Source organism: Triplophysa rosa, linkage group LG4 (assembly GCF_024868665.1).
Source record: "Triplophysa rosa linkage group LG4, Trosa_1v2, whole genome shotgun sequence".
Taxonomy (NCBI): domain Eukaryota; kingdom Metazoa; phylum Chordata; class Actinopteri; order Cypriniformes; family Nemacheilidae; genus Triplophysa; species Triplophysa rosa.
In genome coordinates this window covers 5,598,046-5,611,684 of record NC_079893.1, presented here as the reverse complement: position 1 = coordinate 5,611,684, position 13,639 = coordinate 5,598,046, and the positions used below count along the sequence as shown (strand labels likewise).

Genomic DNA, 13,639 nt, shown 5'->3' with positions numbered 1-13,639 from the left:
TAAACATGACATGATTAGTCCTATATAAAAAAGAAGCAATACTTTTCAAATTGTTTTAAAATGTTAATTTTAAAATGGGCACTTTTTCATTCCATTTGGTTTCTGAATATAACAGTGCGAAAAATTAACAGCGAATCGGTTATTTGAATCCGTTTTAATGATTCGATTCGTCCAAACGAACCAGTTCACTAAACAAATCTGATTCTAATCGCTAGGACACGCACAACAACACAAACTGCATTAAAAAAATGAATCGCACATGACATAAACATCAGAGCGCGTACACGAGAGGATCTTTACTCGCCTAATGTCTCTCAGACAATAAATCCTGTAAGACCCTTGACATATTTACTGCATAACAAGGTAAACGAGTGTTTCTTTTACTGATGTTGTTATAGAGAGGGTTTCGTCTGTGTTTATTTACAAGGTTAGATGTCTAATCAATGTATAGAAACGTTACAGTGTTACGATGTGGATTGTCATTGCAAGGAAGAAGAGGCTGGAGAACACGAACGCTCTTTCTGACATGTTTTCAAAGGTTAACGTTAGCTGTGTGCATTTGCTTTGCTTAGCTTTTCCTTTTTTGATCATCTTATATTTTGAACGTGTACCTGGCCATATTTTTGTCCAGTTATTTGTTTAGGAACATTTAACTTACTATACAGTGATGCTTTTAGAAGATAATGCTATATAACGCCATTAAAATATAATATTACCATGGTATTTGCATGGCCTTGTTAATGGTGTTTATTCCCCATCTGTCCCATATTTAAAACGTTTGTTCACTATTTAGTGAAAGTTGTTAGTTTTATAGCGATGGTAAAAGTTTTTATGTTTTGTCGGACTCTGACCTCCACCCCACATTGACTGGCCTGTCAATCTAATGGAGAACTTCTTGCTATAGAGCACTTGGGCTCGTCTCAACCCCTAATGAGCTGACCTCAGTTTCAGGCACTTCTTTTGGCACAATCTGTCCATTTAGAATATTTTATTAACACCTTGAAGCCAGATGAATGTGCTTGAGTTGATTCATTTATATTGATTTAAAATCTAGCAGAGCTGATCTGACAGTTTCTTATATTTATGCAGTTGCTTTTTATAACTGATATGGTCATCACAATTCTCTAACCAAGCCTATTTTTATTTTAAGGTCAGATTTTAGTACTTCTGTGTGCGTATTGAAGAAGGATTACAACAAATGTATGAAAAATAGTACACTATTACTATAGTCCGCATGTTACACAGGAATGTTGTTTTTGCGTTTTTGCAAGGAGGACAATACAAGGTTATCACCAATATATTATTTCTCAGTCAGTGCCAAATCTATCTCTTTGTTTACGAACAGCGCAGGTGGCAGTGGCATGAGTTGTTAAACATGTAAGACTTCATACTTTTTTATTAGACTGCACAAACTGAAAAGGAAAGTCTGGTTGACTTGTAGACCTGCAGTGTTGTCTCTACAGGCCCTGTCTTCTAATATGATTCACACTTTTCATGTGGAAATAATATATTTTTTGCTGGAATACAGCATTTTATTTCATTATAATAGTGTTTTATTTTTGTCTGCATTTGTGACCTGTACAGAAAGATTCACTCCTGTGAATGTCACATTCACAGTAGAACTAGTTCCCCCAAAAATAAAAATTCTATCATCATTTACTCATCCTCATGTTATTCCAAACCTGCAAGACTGTCTTTTTTATGCAGAAGATATTTTGAAGAATGTTGGTAACCAAACAACATTGACCCCGTTGACTTCCACTGTATGGACACAAAACCACTGAGACATTTTTCAAAATATCTCCTTTTGTGTTCCACAGACGAAAAAGTCATACAGGTTTTGATCAACATGTTTCAATATGATATTCCTGTTCTTAGATCTGGCTCGAGTCTCTCCTTCAACGTGTCTTCTGTAATGTCTTTTAGGTGTAAACATTCACGTCTGTTTCACAAACAGTGTGGGACGTGTTACGCATCAAAGTTTCATTCTTTGGCTTAAGGCTTGTTTTCGCCTTGGCAAACACCACTAATTAACATCTCTGTTTATCCTCAGACTTTTGAAATGGTTTCATACAAGAGACTCACCCCTGAGGAGGTTGATTTATCAGGAGCCGCGTTGTTGGATCCGCCGCCCGATGAGTCGACGGACCCCGAGGTGAAGGAATTAGACCCTGACCTGCCCCTGCTGCCCCAGAGACCTCGCTGCTCCATCACCGCCGGCCTTCTGACCCTCGGAGGACTTATTTTGGTTCTTTCCGGCGTCTGGCTGTTGGGAACTATATTCTGGTTGCACAGTCCCCCCTCCACAGAACCTCATAGACTGCCACCACCCGCCATGGACCCTGGCAGGTTGCGGGGAAATGGGACGTGGCTGCAGCCCGAGTCATGCTCCAAAGTTACTGAGGCTTGGAGGTTTGACTGTTATCCGGAGAGAGGTGTGGTGGTTACAGAGGAGATGTGCCATGCTCGAAACTGCTGCTTCATACCTCGATCGCAGGGTAAGACGTCGGGACGGAACGGTGTGCCGTGGTGTTTCTACACACCTGATTTTCCATCCTATGAGTTAGTATCTGTTAGTGACAATGAAATGGGAATGGTCGGAAAGCTGCTGCGGAAGAAAAAGACGTACTACCCTAAAGACATTGATACACTACAGCTTGAAGTGATTTATGAGGATGACAACAGGTTGCGTGTGAGGGTAAGAGAACTTTGCTATGAGTTCTTTTTTTATTCTTGGTCATTTAGTTAATTTGACAAAAATCTCATTTAAAAATAGTTTTTTTTTTTTCGTAATTTAAAATATTTATTATTAATTTAAAATAATTATTTTTTATTATTTCTGCTGGTTACTTAGATGAGCATTATTTTTGTTACCAATTAAACAAATGATTTTCAAGTGCCAAAACCACACAAAATCTTTTCCGTTTTTATAGAACTGCTGAATGATTTTTCCTGTATTGACACCGCACTTGTTATTTACAGTACATAAACACTGACTTTATGAGTTTTATGCAGATACACATCACACATTTTTTTAACCATAAAACGCATTTTGTCTCAGCGCTTTTATATACTCACTTTAAAATGTTAATTGCGGGTGTAACAATATGTTGTGGCACAATATATCGCAATTCGAAAACTTTCTGGTAAAGCTATGGCAATATTTTTACGATATGATGTTTGTTTTATCCTATTGGTTGGGCTGCCAACATGTGACCTGCGCGAACCTATGTAATGCTTTCATTTTGTTTTATTTTGTGCTTTTACTGCTTTTGCAAGCTCTCTCTTGGGGTTTAACTTTCCTCATTCTTTTCTTATTTGTTTTCGAGTTACAGACCTGTTGATTGTTTATTTCTTTTTTATAATTTACATACCTTCTGTATTCAGTTCAGTTAGTCCTTGAATGTTATATCTACAACAAAAATGTTTAGAATTGTTAGTGTTTTGGAAATAAACTGTCCATGTTTTTTGAATTGCAGCTTATTTGTTCAGTTTTGCTAAAAATACCGTGAAACCACAGCATAGTAACACGGTATCATGCACATGTTTCAATATGATATTCCTGTTCTTAGATCTGGCTCAAGTCTCTCCTTCAACGTGTCTCATCATGCATTGAATCTTAAACTGTCCGCACCACCAAATACCGCGATATTACCAAACCGTAAACCCAGTATCATGCATTGCATCGAATCCTAAAGCGGCGTGTTATTTTGTCTCACTACAGATAACAGATCCCGCTCAGAAGAGGTACGAGGTGCCCATAGATGTACCTGTGGTCCAGAAACCGGCATTAAATCGGTCTTACACCATAGAATTCATCAATGAACCTTTTGGGCTGGTTGTCAAGCGAGCCCTCACTGGTACTGTATTGTAAGCTCTGTTTTAATCTGTCCAGTTATCAGTTCTCTATATGTATGTTTGCATTGAGTTATTAACATGAACGTCATATGTGTCGTAAGGCTGAATACATCCATAGCGCCTCTCTTCTACGCCGATCAGTTCCTGCAGATGTCCACGTCATTACCATCACGTTTCATATACGGGCTGGGGGAACACCGCTCCAACTTTCTCCATGACGTCCAGTGGAACACACTCACCATGTGGGCTCGAGACGTCCCACCAATGGTATCTGAGATCTAGTTTGGCGTATTGGTCATGTCATTAAAAGTTAAAAGTTTGACGTAACTTTCAGAACTCAATACTCAACAAGCAGCAGCAGACTGTTGGTATTTGATTAGCATGTAAAGAGTTTGGACCATTTTATAAGAGGGTGTAAATGAGAAAGAAGGTTCATGTAATAACAAAACAACATAATTATTAGTACGTACGTCATATATATTTTCTGGTAACCATGTCTGTTTTCTCGTAGGAGCTGACCAACCTCTACGGTGCGCATCCATTTTACCTCTCTATGGAATCTGATGGAAAGGCACACGGGTTCTTCATGCTCAACAGCAATGCCATGGGTGAGTTTATTATACACAGAGGAAGGTGATGATGTTTAGGTTCAGCTTTGGATTTGAATAAATTCAGGAACAGCAATCGGCACATTTTTCCAATGGAAATGCTTTAAATGATAAAGACAGACTGGTTCATTTGTACTTTGAACTGTTTACCCCTGAGCGCAAATGAAGTGGATTGTGTTCATTTGTAAGCATTTATAATGGGCACTCAACAATAGGGTTGTTTGTTTAAATGTGCTTTAGACGATTCTAATTCTACAAGCAAATTAGAATTACTTTGAGGTAGAAGCACTTGATGCCATCAAAACGACAAAAACAAGTTTGCATTTCCATCTTTTATGCAGATGTGGCTCTGCAGCCCGCCCCCGCCCTCACCTGGCGCATGATTGGTGGAATCCTGGACTTTTACATGTTTCTGGGCCCAGATCCGAGCTCTGTGATTGGTCAATACCTGGATGTTGTCGGTCAGCATACACATTTGTGAATTTCACTGTATTGATTATCTTGTTAAGAAGCTAATAGAGGAACATTTAATCCGAGTCTCATTTCATCTCACGTTAGGTAAGCCTGCAATGCCCATCTATTGGGCTCTTGGCTATCATCTGTGCAGATGGGGCTATAAATCAAGCAACAAAACCTGGGATGTTGTGAAAGAAATGAGGAATTATGGGATACCTCAGGTACCGTAAACATTGGTTGCATTTGGTGGTAACACTCAACAAGTGTTGATTTGGGACCCTGGTTATACCTGTCGAAATTATTTTTTTAACGTGAAAATAAAGTTTGCACAAATTAAATTCATAATTGTGATCGTTATTTTATTCTGTCAGGACGTGCAGTGGAATGACATCGACTACATGGATCGTGCTTTAGACTTCACTTATGAGCCTGTGAACTTCTCCACCTTACCCGACCTCGTGAAAGATCTTCACAAACATGACCAGCGCTACGTCATGATCCTGGTACTATTTTATTTACTTTGAATAAAGGAATGACGCTCTTTGATTTTGAGTTTGAGCCGTATTGATGCTGTTAAAAAAACTACGCTGTTAGAAACGGTTTCAGCGGTCTTGTTGGAACATGATAGATGATTATTAAAATGCCCGTATTGGCGTGTGAAATGTGGTTAACTCGAGGCACGTCCTGATTTGCCGAGTAACATCTTTTGTTGGTCCTGGAACAACAATACTGTTAAAGAAAGTTTGAACTCAGCGCTAACCCATAACCGTAAACTACAGGAAAAGAATAGCTTGATAAAAATGAGATCGAACAAAAGAAGGAACAAATTCAGGTTTACTAAGTCACAGAAAGTTCATCTACAGTTGTTAATATACAGCAATAACAATGAGATGAACTTCTGTGTTTGGTTTCATTGGTTTTGTAAAATCTGCTTCTCCTGCAAAACATGACAGAAATACATCTGACGCGCTTCCTTGTTTTGTTTGCGTGCGTCTCTTTAAAATCACAAGACGGTCATACGACTGATTTGGCCACTGAGTGTTTTGATATGTACAACAGTCATAATTGTGTGTATTATTTGCTTTTCTTTGTTAGGATCCTGGTATAAGTAGCACTCAGAAGCCTGGCTCCTATCGGCCGTTTGATGAGGGGGCTAAAAGGGGTCTTTTCATCAATGACTCGAATGGAGACATGCTCATTGGGAAGGTAAAGAGAAGATATTTTGAAGAATGTTGTTAACAACCCCCCCATTCACTTGCATTGCAATAGAAGTGAATGGGGGGCTGTGCTGTTCTGTTACCAACATTTTTCAAAATATCTTCTTTTGTGTTGTGCAGAAGAAAGAAAGTCATACAGGTTTGAAATGACAAGAGGGAGTGTAAATGATGACAGAATCATGATGACGCACCTTTAAAGACCCTTTAAGGCCCGGTTTCACAGACGAGGCTTAAGACTAGTCCCAGACTAAAATGAATGTTTGAGCTGTCTTAACTGAAAATAACTTGCCCTGACATATCTTAAAATATGTCAGTACCATTGTTTTGTCTCAAGATGCACACCAGTAACATTTATTTCTAAGGCATTTATAGAAAAGCGACTTAAATATCCTAATTTAACTAAGGCATAGTCCTGGCTTAAGCTAAACCTTGTCTGTGAAACCGGGCCTAAATGTATTATCATTATAAAGTTTTATAAGTGTCTTGTTTGACCACAGATGTTGTTTTGAAGGTCTGGCCTGGACTCACAGCATTTCCAGATTTTTCCAATCCAGACACACATGACTGGTGGTATGAGAATCTGCAGAGGTTCCACGACAAAGTGCCGTTTGACGGCGTGTGGATCGTAAGTTTGCGTCAGTCTACAACTAATCGGTTTGTTTATTTGTAAACCTATTTGTTAACTTTTCTAAATATTTTTTTATTCGCATTTATCAAGGACATGAACGAGCCGTCGAATTTCTTTGATGGATCACTAAATGGTTGTCCAGAGAATGAACTGGATAATCCTCCGTACACGCCAGGTATCAGTGTGTTTGCTGTTATGTGTATTGGCCAGGTCCATTGTTCATTAAAGATTTGGGATTATCATAATTATAAAATGATCATTTCAGAATTTTGTGTACACGTCAAGTTTAATGTAAAATGAAATTCACAAATTTAATGTGGTCTGCAAACATCATAATATATATTAAATATAAGATGTGCTTTATATTGTCCATTTGTCCATAAATTGGTGAAGAGGAAGCCTTAAGCGTTAATGTCTGCTGGTTCAGATTAACTGGTTTACACTGATGCATTTATTGTTTCAAATATTATTAGGTTGAGGTTTCTTTAATCAGAAATGCATTTATAATCAACATCAATTTTAATTTTGAGGTATATGAGACATGTGTATTGTAAATACTAATAGCTTGTATCATCTGTTGCAGGTATTCTAGGCGGTACGTTAAAGGCCAAGACTCTGTGTGCATCAGCAAGACAGAAGATATCCTCTCACTACAACATACACAGTCTGTATGGACTCATGGAGGCCAAAGCCACTGAAAGGTACATGCTCATAATCACACATGCATTTAATACTTTAATACATCTCATGATGCTTAAAGGTCCAGTGTATGAAATTTAGCGGCATCTAGTGGTGAGGTTGTGAATTGCAACCAACGGCTCACTCCACCCCTACCTTCAAAGCACTACGGTGGCTGACACAGGACTAAGATATCTTCTTTGCTGAAGCAGATAACGTATTTACGAAACGCGCTCTGTTGTCCCTTTAGGGCTACTGTAGAAACAACATGGCGAATTCCATGTAAGGGGACCCGCGGTGTATGTAGATAGAAATAGCTCATTCTAAGGTAATAAAAACATAACGCTTCATTATGTAAGGTCTTTATACACCTCTGAAGACATAGTTATTTCAAGTATATTGCATTTCTGTCAATAGATCCTCAAAAAAATGACACACTGGACCTTTAACACACACTCATTGTAAATATCAAAGCAGGCTGCTATGAACTGAAATTTTGAACGGCTATCTCACTTCTTTATCTTCCTCTGTCTTAGTGCCCTGAGGAAGATCACAGGGAAACGTCCATTCGTCATTTCCCGCTCCACGTTCCCTAGTCAGGGCAGGTACTCGGGTCACTGGCTCGGAGACAACAAGAGCCAATGGAAAGACCTGGCCACATCTATACCAGGTAGACGAACGCAAATCTGCTCTGCTACATTGCATTTTTTTGTTTGACTTTTTCCTGTTTGAAATAGATTCATATACATTTTTTCCCTCATAGTTTGCTTTAACATAACGTGTCATCATGTAATACAAATTCTCAATACAGTAACTTCAACTACATGCATAAATTGCTTTCAAGTTATATTGGTAAAAAATCCTTTTGTTTATGTAATCGTTTCCAGGTATGCTGACGTTTAACATTCTGGGCATCCCTCTTATCGGAGCAGACATTTGTGGTTTTGGGGGCAGCACCACAGAGGAACTTTGCGTTCGGTGGACCCAGCTAGGGGCTTTCTACCCGTTCACAAGAAACCACAACTCTATAGATGAACAGGTGTGTCTTCCATGTTTCCAAACACTTTTTAATGGCATTTCATTAGTTTTTACTTATAACTTACCTCTACACCAAAACCTGGCTTACAGATGGTTGGTAACATTTTTCAACCCATACCCTTACAATATCAACAGATGTGTGCTGCCGCAGGGGCTCTACTATGTTTTTATCTCGTTGTTTCACTTAAAATATTTCATCTGTTCATCTGATTAGTAACCCATCTGTCTTTGCCAGTGCAAGATTGCTTTTTTTTTTAATAGACTTTGATGGATTTACTGATTTATCTCAACAGGATCAGGAACCAACTGTGTTCAGTCCGGCAGCTCGTACAGCAATGAAAGAAGTCATCCTGCTGCGATATTCCCTTTTCCCACATCTTTACACGCTTTTCCATCACGCACACGTCAGTGGACACACGGTCGCCACGCCACTGCTCTTCCAGTAAGACAGACACATGTATACACACTACTTTGAATTGTTAAAGGCACAGTTCACCCAAAAAATGTTTCTGTCATACTTTAGTTTACACGATACCCTCATGTCATTGTAAACCCATTTGACTTTTCTCATAATATCTTAATATAATAGTTAGACTACAGTATAAATTCTAAATACATGCTGTTGTATTTTAGGTTCCCTACAGATATGAAAACATATGGAATAGACAAGCAGTTCCTATGGGGAAATAGTTTGCTGGTTACACCCGTGTTGGAGCCAGGTGTGGAATATGTTGTAGGGTATTTCCCCAAAGGCCTCTGGTATGATTTCTACACGGTAAGTCAGCAGACCTGTAAACAAACCTTCATTGGAAACCCAATGGGATGCTTTGACATTGCAGTCATACAAGGGCAATTTTGGTTTGGTTTTGCCACACGCAGGGTGACTCATTGGTTAGCAGTGGGGAGGACATCAAACTTCACGCTCCGCTGGATAAAATCAACCTGCACCTCAGAGAGGGTTCCATCATTCCTACACAGGTTGCGGAGCATCATTTATACATTATAAACAGACCTGCCAAAAAGAGTGTTTGTTTATTAGTGAATGACACAGGCTTGTTTAATGGCTATTTCTAAATCAAATTTAGATTGGGACTTTAACAGAATGTTTATTCGAACACATTAATTTTGCAGTTATGTTGGCTTGACATAGAAGAGGCAAACTTTTCAAAGTCTTTACTCTTTTTATTCGGTTCTGTATTTTATTTTTAAATACCATTTATTTAATTTTCTTTCGGTTCTGTTTTAGCGACCTAACACAACGCTGTGGGTGAGCAGTGGTCAACCTCTTCACATGGTTGTGTCTATGAGTAATGAGGGTCTGGCACAGGGGGATCTGTACTGGGATGATGGGGAGACGCTTGATTCGTATGAGACCGATCAATACGCTTACATTTATTTCACAGTCAAACAGGTATACAAAACAGCACCATTCAGATAAAACATTTTCTTTAGATTGAATAGGCATTCGTTAGATCTTCATAATACAGTGTAACAGAGTTATTCATTTACTGTTTTACACAAAGCTTCTCACATATCGTATCGCACATCTGTAATATTCAATTGATATGATATTTTATTGATATTAACAGTTATTTGCATTAATTAAACACATCACACTCTAGTCCACTATAGGAAACAAATGTTTTTCAAGGGTTTTGCGTGATATGCATTTGAAAATTAAGTGCTAAATACTGTGAATAATTATTTGTTTGCTAATGTTTCTCAGAACACAATGAAGTCAGAAGTGCTGCATACTCATGAAGAAGCCGCTTACATCACAGTGGAAACCGTTTCCTTTTATGGAGTGAAGGTGGAGCCTGAAAACGTGACTGTGAATTCACAAGAGGCGGCGTTTACGTACCACGACAATCAGGTGAAAAACTTTACTGTCTGTAGTCTTTAGGGTGGTCTCAAAACGTTTTTGGACACAAGCCTGACTTAAAGGTCCAGTGTGTATTCTTTTGGAGAATGTATAATAGACAGAAATGCAATATAATATACATAACTATGTCTTCAGAGGTGTATAAAGACCTTACATAATGAAGCATTGTGTTTTTATTACCTTAGAATGAGTTATTTCTATCTACATAGTACATACACCGCGGCAAACCAGAAAGTTGGTCTATCTGTGTGAACTTGAATGGAACTGACAGATGGTTTGAATAATTATCAAAATGGAAAAGTGGAGTTAGTTCTGATTAAAGTTGGCTAAAGACACTTGGTTTGATATTTTATTAATGCAATAAAATTCATACATTCTATAAATGTTGCTTAAATTTTCAAATGTCACTGTATATAAACCACTGTATAATTTTTCAGTTCAAAGAAAGTTTTTTTTAAGTTCAATAAAACCAGTGGTAATAACTTACAAGCCTAAAAACGTACACACTTTACACACAATGGGCCTCATTCGTGCAGAACGATTTTTTGTGTAAATCGTTCATACAGTCGTTCTGACGTAAATTTTAGTGAAATGTGAAAATGTTCGTTTTTTCACTATGTATCATAATGATATTCTTTATGATTCTTTATTCTTTAGATATATCTATCTTGTTTAATTTTTTACTCTTTAACTTTGAGTAAAACGAAGAGCTCGTCACTGTCATGTTTTACGCAGCCGTCCAATCACAGTGGAGGAGAGGCGGGACAAACACTGCATTTGACCAACCATCATACTTGTACACACAACAATGGAGAAGTTAATATTATTGGTTACTGCATTTTTATATTCAGTAATATTCTTCAAAACAAGATACTAGTAACATGTAACTGCCGCGGATATTCCAAATCACAGTAACCAACGCGTCTCTGGAAAAACGCGCCGCCTCCAAAGCGTTCTCAAGCGCCACCAGCTGGTTGTTTTCAGAAGAGCACCAGGTATTCAGCTGGCTACAAACGCTTTGGTGGTCACAGTTTAAAGGGGTCATATGGCGCGAATACGTGTTTTTCTGTGTCTTTGGTGTGTTATAAGTTGCCCATGTAAAATTGCGTACCTGGCCAATCATAGCACACCTTGCTTTTCAGAGCGATGAGCTTTGTAAAAAATTTGCGCATTTCAGATAGGCAGGGGAGAGCGGAGATGCAAACATGCACGGTATGTGGAAAATACAGCATTTTTGAACCTTAAATTGTGTATACACATTGCATTACATCTAAAACAAATGATAATATTCGTTTTAGCCGCGTCATATGACCCCTTTAATTTATTAATTTATTGTTATGCATATAGCCTATTAGTCTCTTATGCATTTATGCAATATAATGAAGCCAAACCTGAGAATGGAGTCCAGAGGATTCTACAGCATTCATAGATACTAAAATAGTAATTCATAGGCGGAGATTATGCTAATTGTTAATGAGCGTGCAAGTGCGCCCTGTTTACGAGTGATCAGACTTCATTAACATCCAAACATTTTAATATCAAATCTGATGTTCACAAAGTATTTGTGAATCCGGAGGAAAGTTTTCGGGAAGGTCCGTTTTACGCGCAAATGACTGAATTTACTCATATATTTACGAATGTTTCATGAATGAGGCCCACTGCATCTCGAAGTAATTCATGCGTTTCTTTGTCCGAATAGGTGCTGGTAGTAACAGATTTGGGTCTAAACCTCAGTCAGAACTTCACAATCGGCTGGATGTAAATTTGATTTTGAAGTCGCAAGCTGCAGTCATGGATTACTTTTACTCATGAACCACCTCTACATCTGCGTAAGATCTCAGTTGGAACTGGGAGTATGAAAGTACCCGTTTTTGAATTCTCATGTTGTATTTCTCAGATGCTCCTGTGGTGTGCTACAGTATGTGACAAATTCAGTATTTCACTCAATACATTTGTTCGATCCGTTTTATCTCTGATTTATTGCTGATAGTGATTTTGTGAACTGTTTAAAGTTTTGGAGGTGAAATCTGGATAATAGACATAATCCTCATTAAATTAAATTTGCACCTAGACATTATACATTTTATTATTATTAACATGTTTTGTGTTTGATCTGCATACATTTTCCTCGGAGGGTTCAAATAATGTTTTCGATTTTATTTTCAATGACATATATGTATATATTGTTTACAAGCATAATTGCACTGTTCATGACATTCTGATGGTACAGTATACTGCAGAAATGCATGTCTGAGCTTTAGTTGGTAACCATTTACTTATTTCCATGTGCTGACATGCTTTCAGCTAATGTGAATATTTTGTTATTAGAGGTCATTTTAATGCCAAAATGGAGATACTACTAAAGTTTGACTTTGCTGTCACAACCATGGAAAATTATAGAAGAATTCTGTATATACTGTGTAGTATTCACCCAGGCTTAAAGAGAAATCTGCAGTATTTTGTAAATTGGTACTACACTACGTGCTGTCGATATTAGCATTCAAAGCATAACATTGTGCCTTATATTTCATCGAAGCTGTGATTCAACATACAGTGTCTTTACTGTGAATGTATTAAAACCTCCTGTCCAAAACACTGGACTGCGTTACAACTTGTATTTATGTGTTATAATGAACTGGAATTTCAAGGCAGTGACTCGATTGTAATATAAACACCTCTTAGCTTTAAAAGTGTCTGTCTTGAAGTGACCCTGAACTGGAGGAGTTTCAGAGGACATAGCAGGTTGTGTGCAATAAAGATTTTAAGCATTGATTGATTTGTTTCTTGTGTTTCCTATATCGCAACTTGACCCTCATGAGCAGCAGACAGGTTTGTTTTGTCATATACGAGTAAAATCATATTAATCATGTACAAATAGTTAAAATGTGGTTTATTTTAAGTTCATATACTTTCTGATATTGACTCCGATTTTGATTTAAAACCTAACCTGTTTCTAATGCAACCTTTTTATATGCAACAGATAAATAAATGATCAAATAGATTCTGTTTAAATCTTTATCATGTCTGACAATCTTGTTCTAAGGTAAAGGGCTGCTCTGTCTCAGTCTTAAAACCCTTTTTGTTCTTGTGTTTGAGACACATTGCTGTAAACCAGGCATTGGGATTCAAATATGATGTCCTCCGGTGGAAGGTATACCTGCATCTGCTGCCTGATCCTACAGCTTTCATCTCAGACTGACACAAAGCTTGTTTGAAGATCAAAGCCAGACTTTTGCTTCCCCATCCAATGTGATATGGCAGCGAGTAAGCCTTT

The 13,639-nt window shown here is 37.9% G+C and overlaps 1 protein-coding gene across 1 annotated transcript; it reads left to right on the top strand.

Annotated features, from left to right (window-relative positions):
- The first annotated feature begins 203 nt into the window (after nt 1-203).
- Nucleotides 204-13,130, top strand: gaa2 (alpha glucosidase 2). Its single transcript, XM_057332701.1, has 20 exons — nt 204-363; nt 2,054-2,698; nt 3,725-3,870; nt 3,960-4,125; nt 4,370-4,466; nt 4,808-4,927; nt 5,025-5,143; nt 5,294-5,425; nt 6,018-6,128; nt 6,651-6,764; nt 6,858-6,942; nt 7,351-7,468; nt 7,982-8,115; nt 8,333-8,484; nt 8,777-8,925; nt 9,117-9,258; nt 9,363-9,461; nt 9,730-9,894; nt 10,210-10,356; nt 12,065-13,130. Exons 2-20 carry the CDS (start codon nt 2,063-2,065, stop codon nt 12,125-12,127), a joined length of 2,895 nt encoding a protein of 964 aa, XP_057188684.1. The 5' UTR covers nt 204-363; nt 2,054-2,062; the 3' UTR covers nt 12,128-13,130.
- Nucleotides 13,131-13,639: the final 509 nt, after the last annotated feature.

What these genes read in the sequence shown, in the direction of transcription:
- gaa2 (XM_057332701.1), top strand. Translation starts at nt 2,063, where the DNA reads ATGGTTTCATACAAGAGACTCACCCCTGAGGAGGTTGATTTATCAGGA. An exon ending in GAGACATGCTCATTGGGAAG is followed by an intron (nt 6,129 to 6,650) that starts GTAAAGAGAAGA and finishes GTTGTTTTGAAG; the next exon opens with GTCTGGCCTGGACTCACAGC. An exon ending in GTTCCATCATTCCTACACAG is followed by an intron (nt 9,462 to 9,729) that starts GTTGCGGAGCAT and finishes GTTCTGTTTTAG; the next exon opens with CGACCTAACACAACGCTGTG.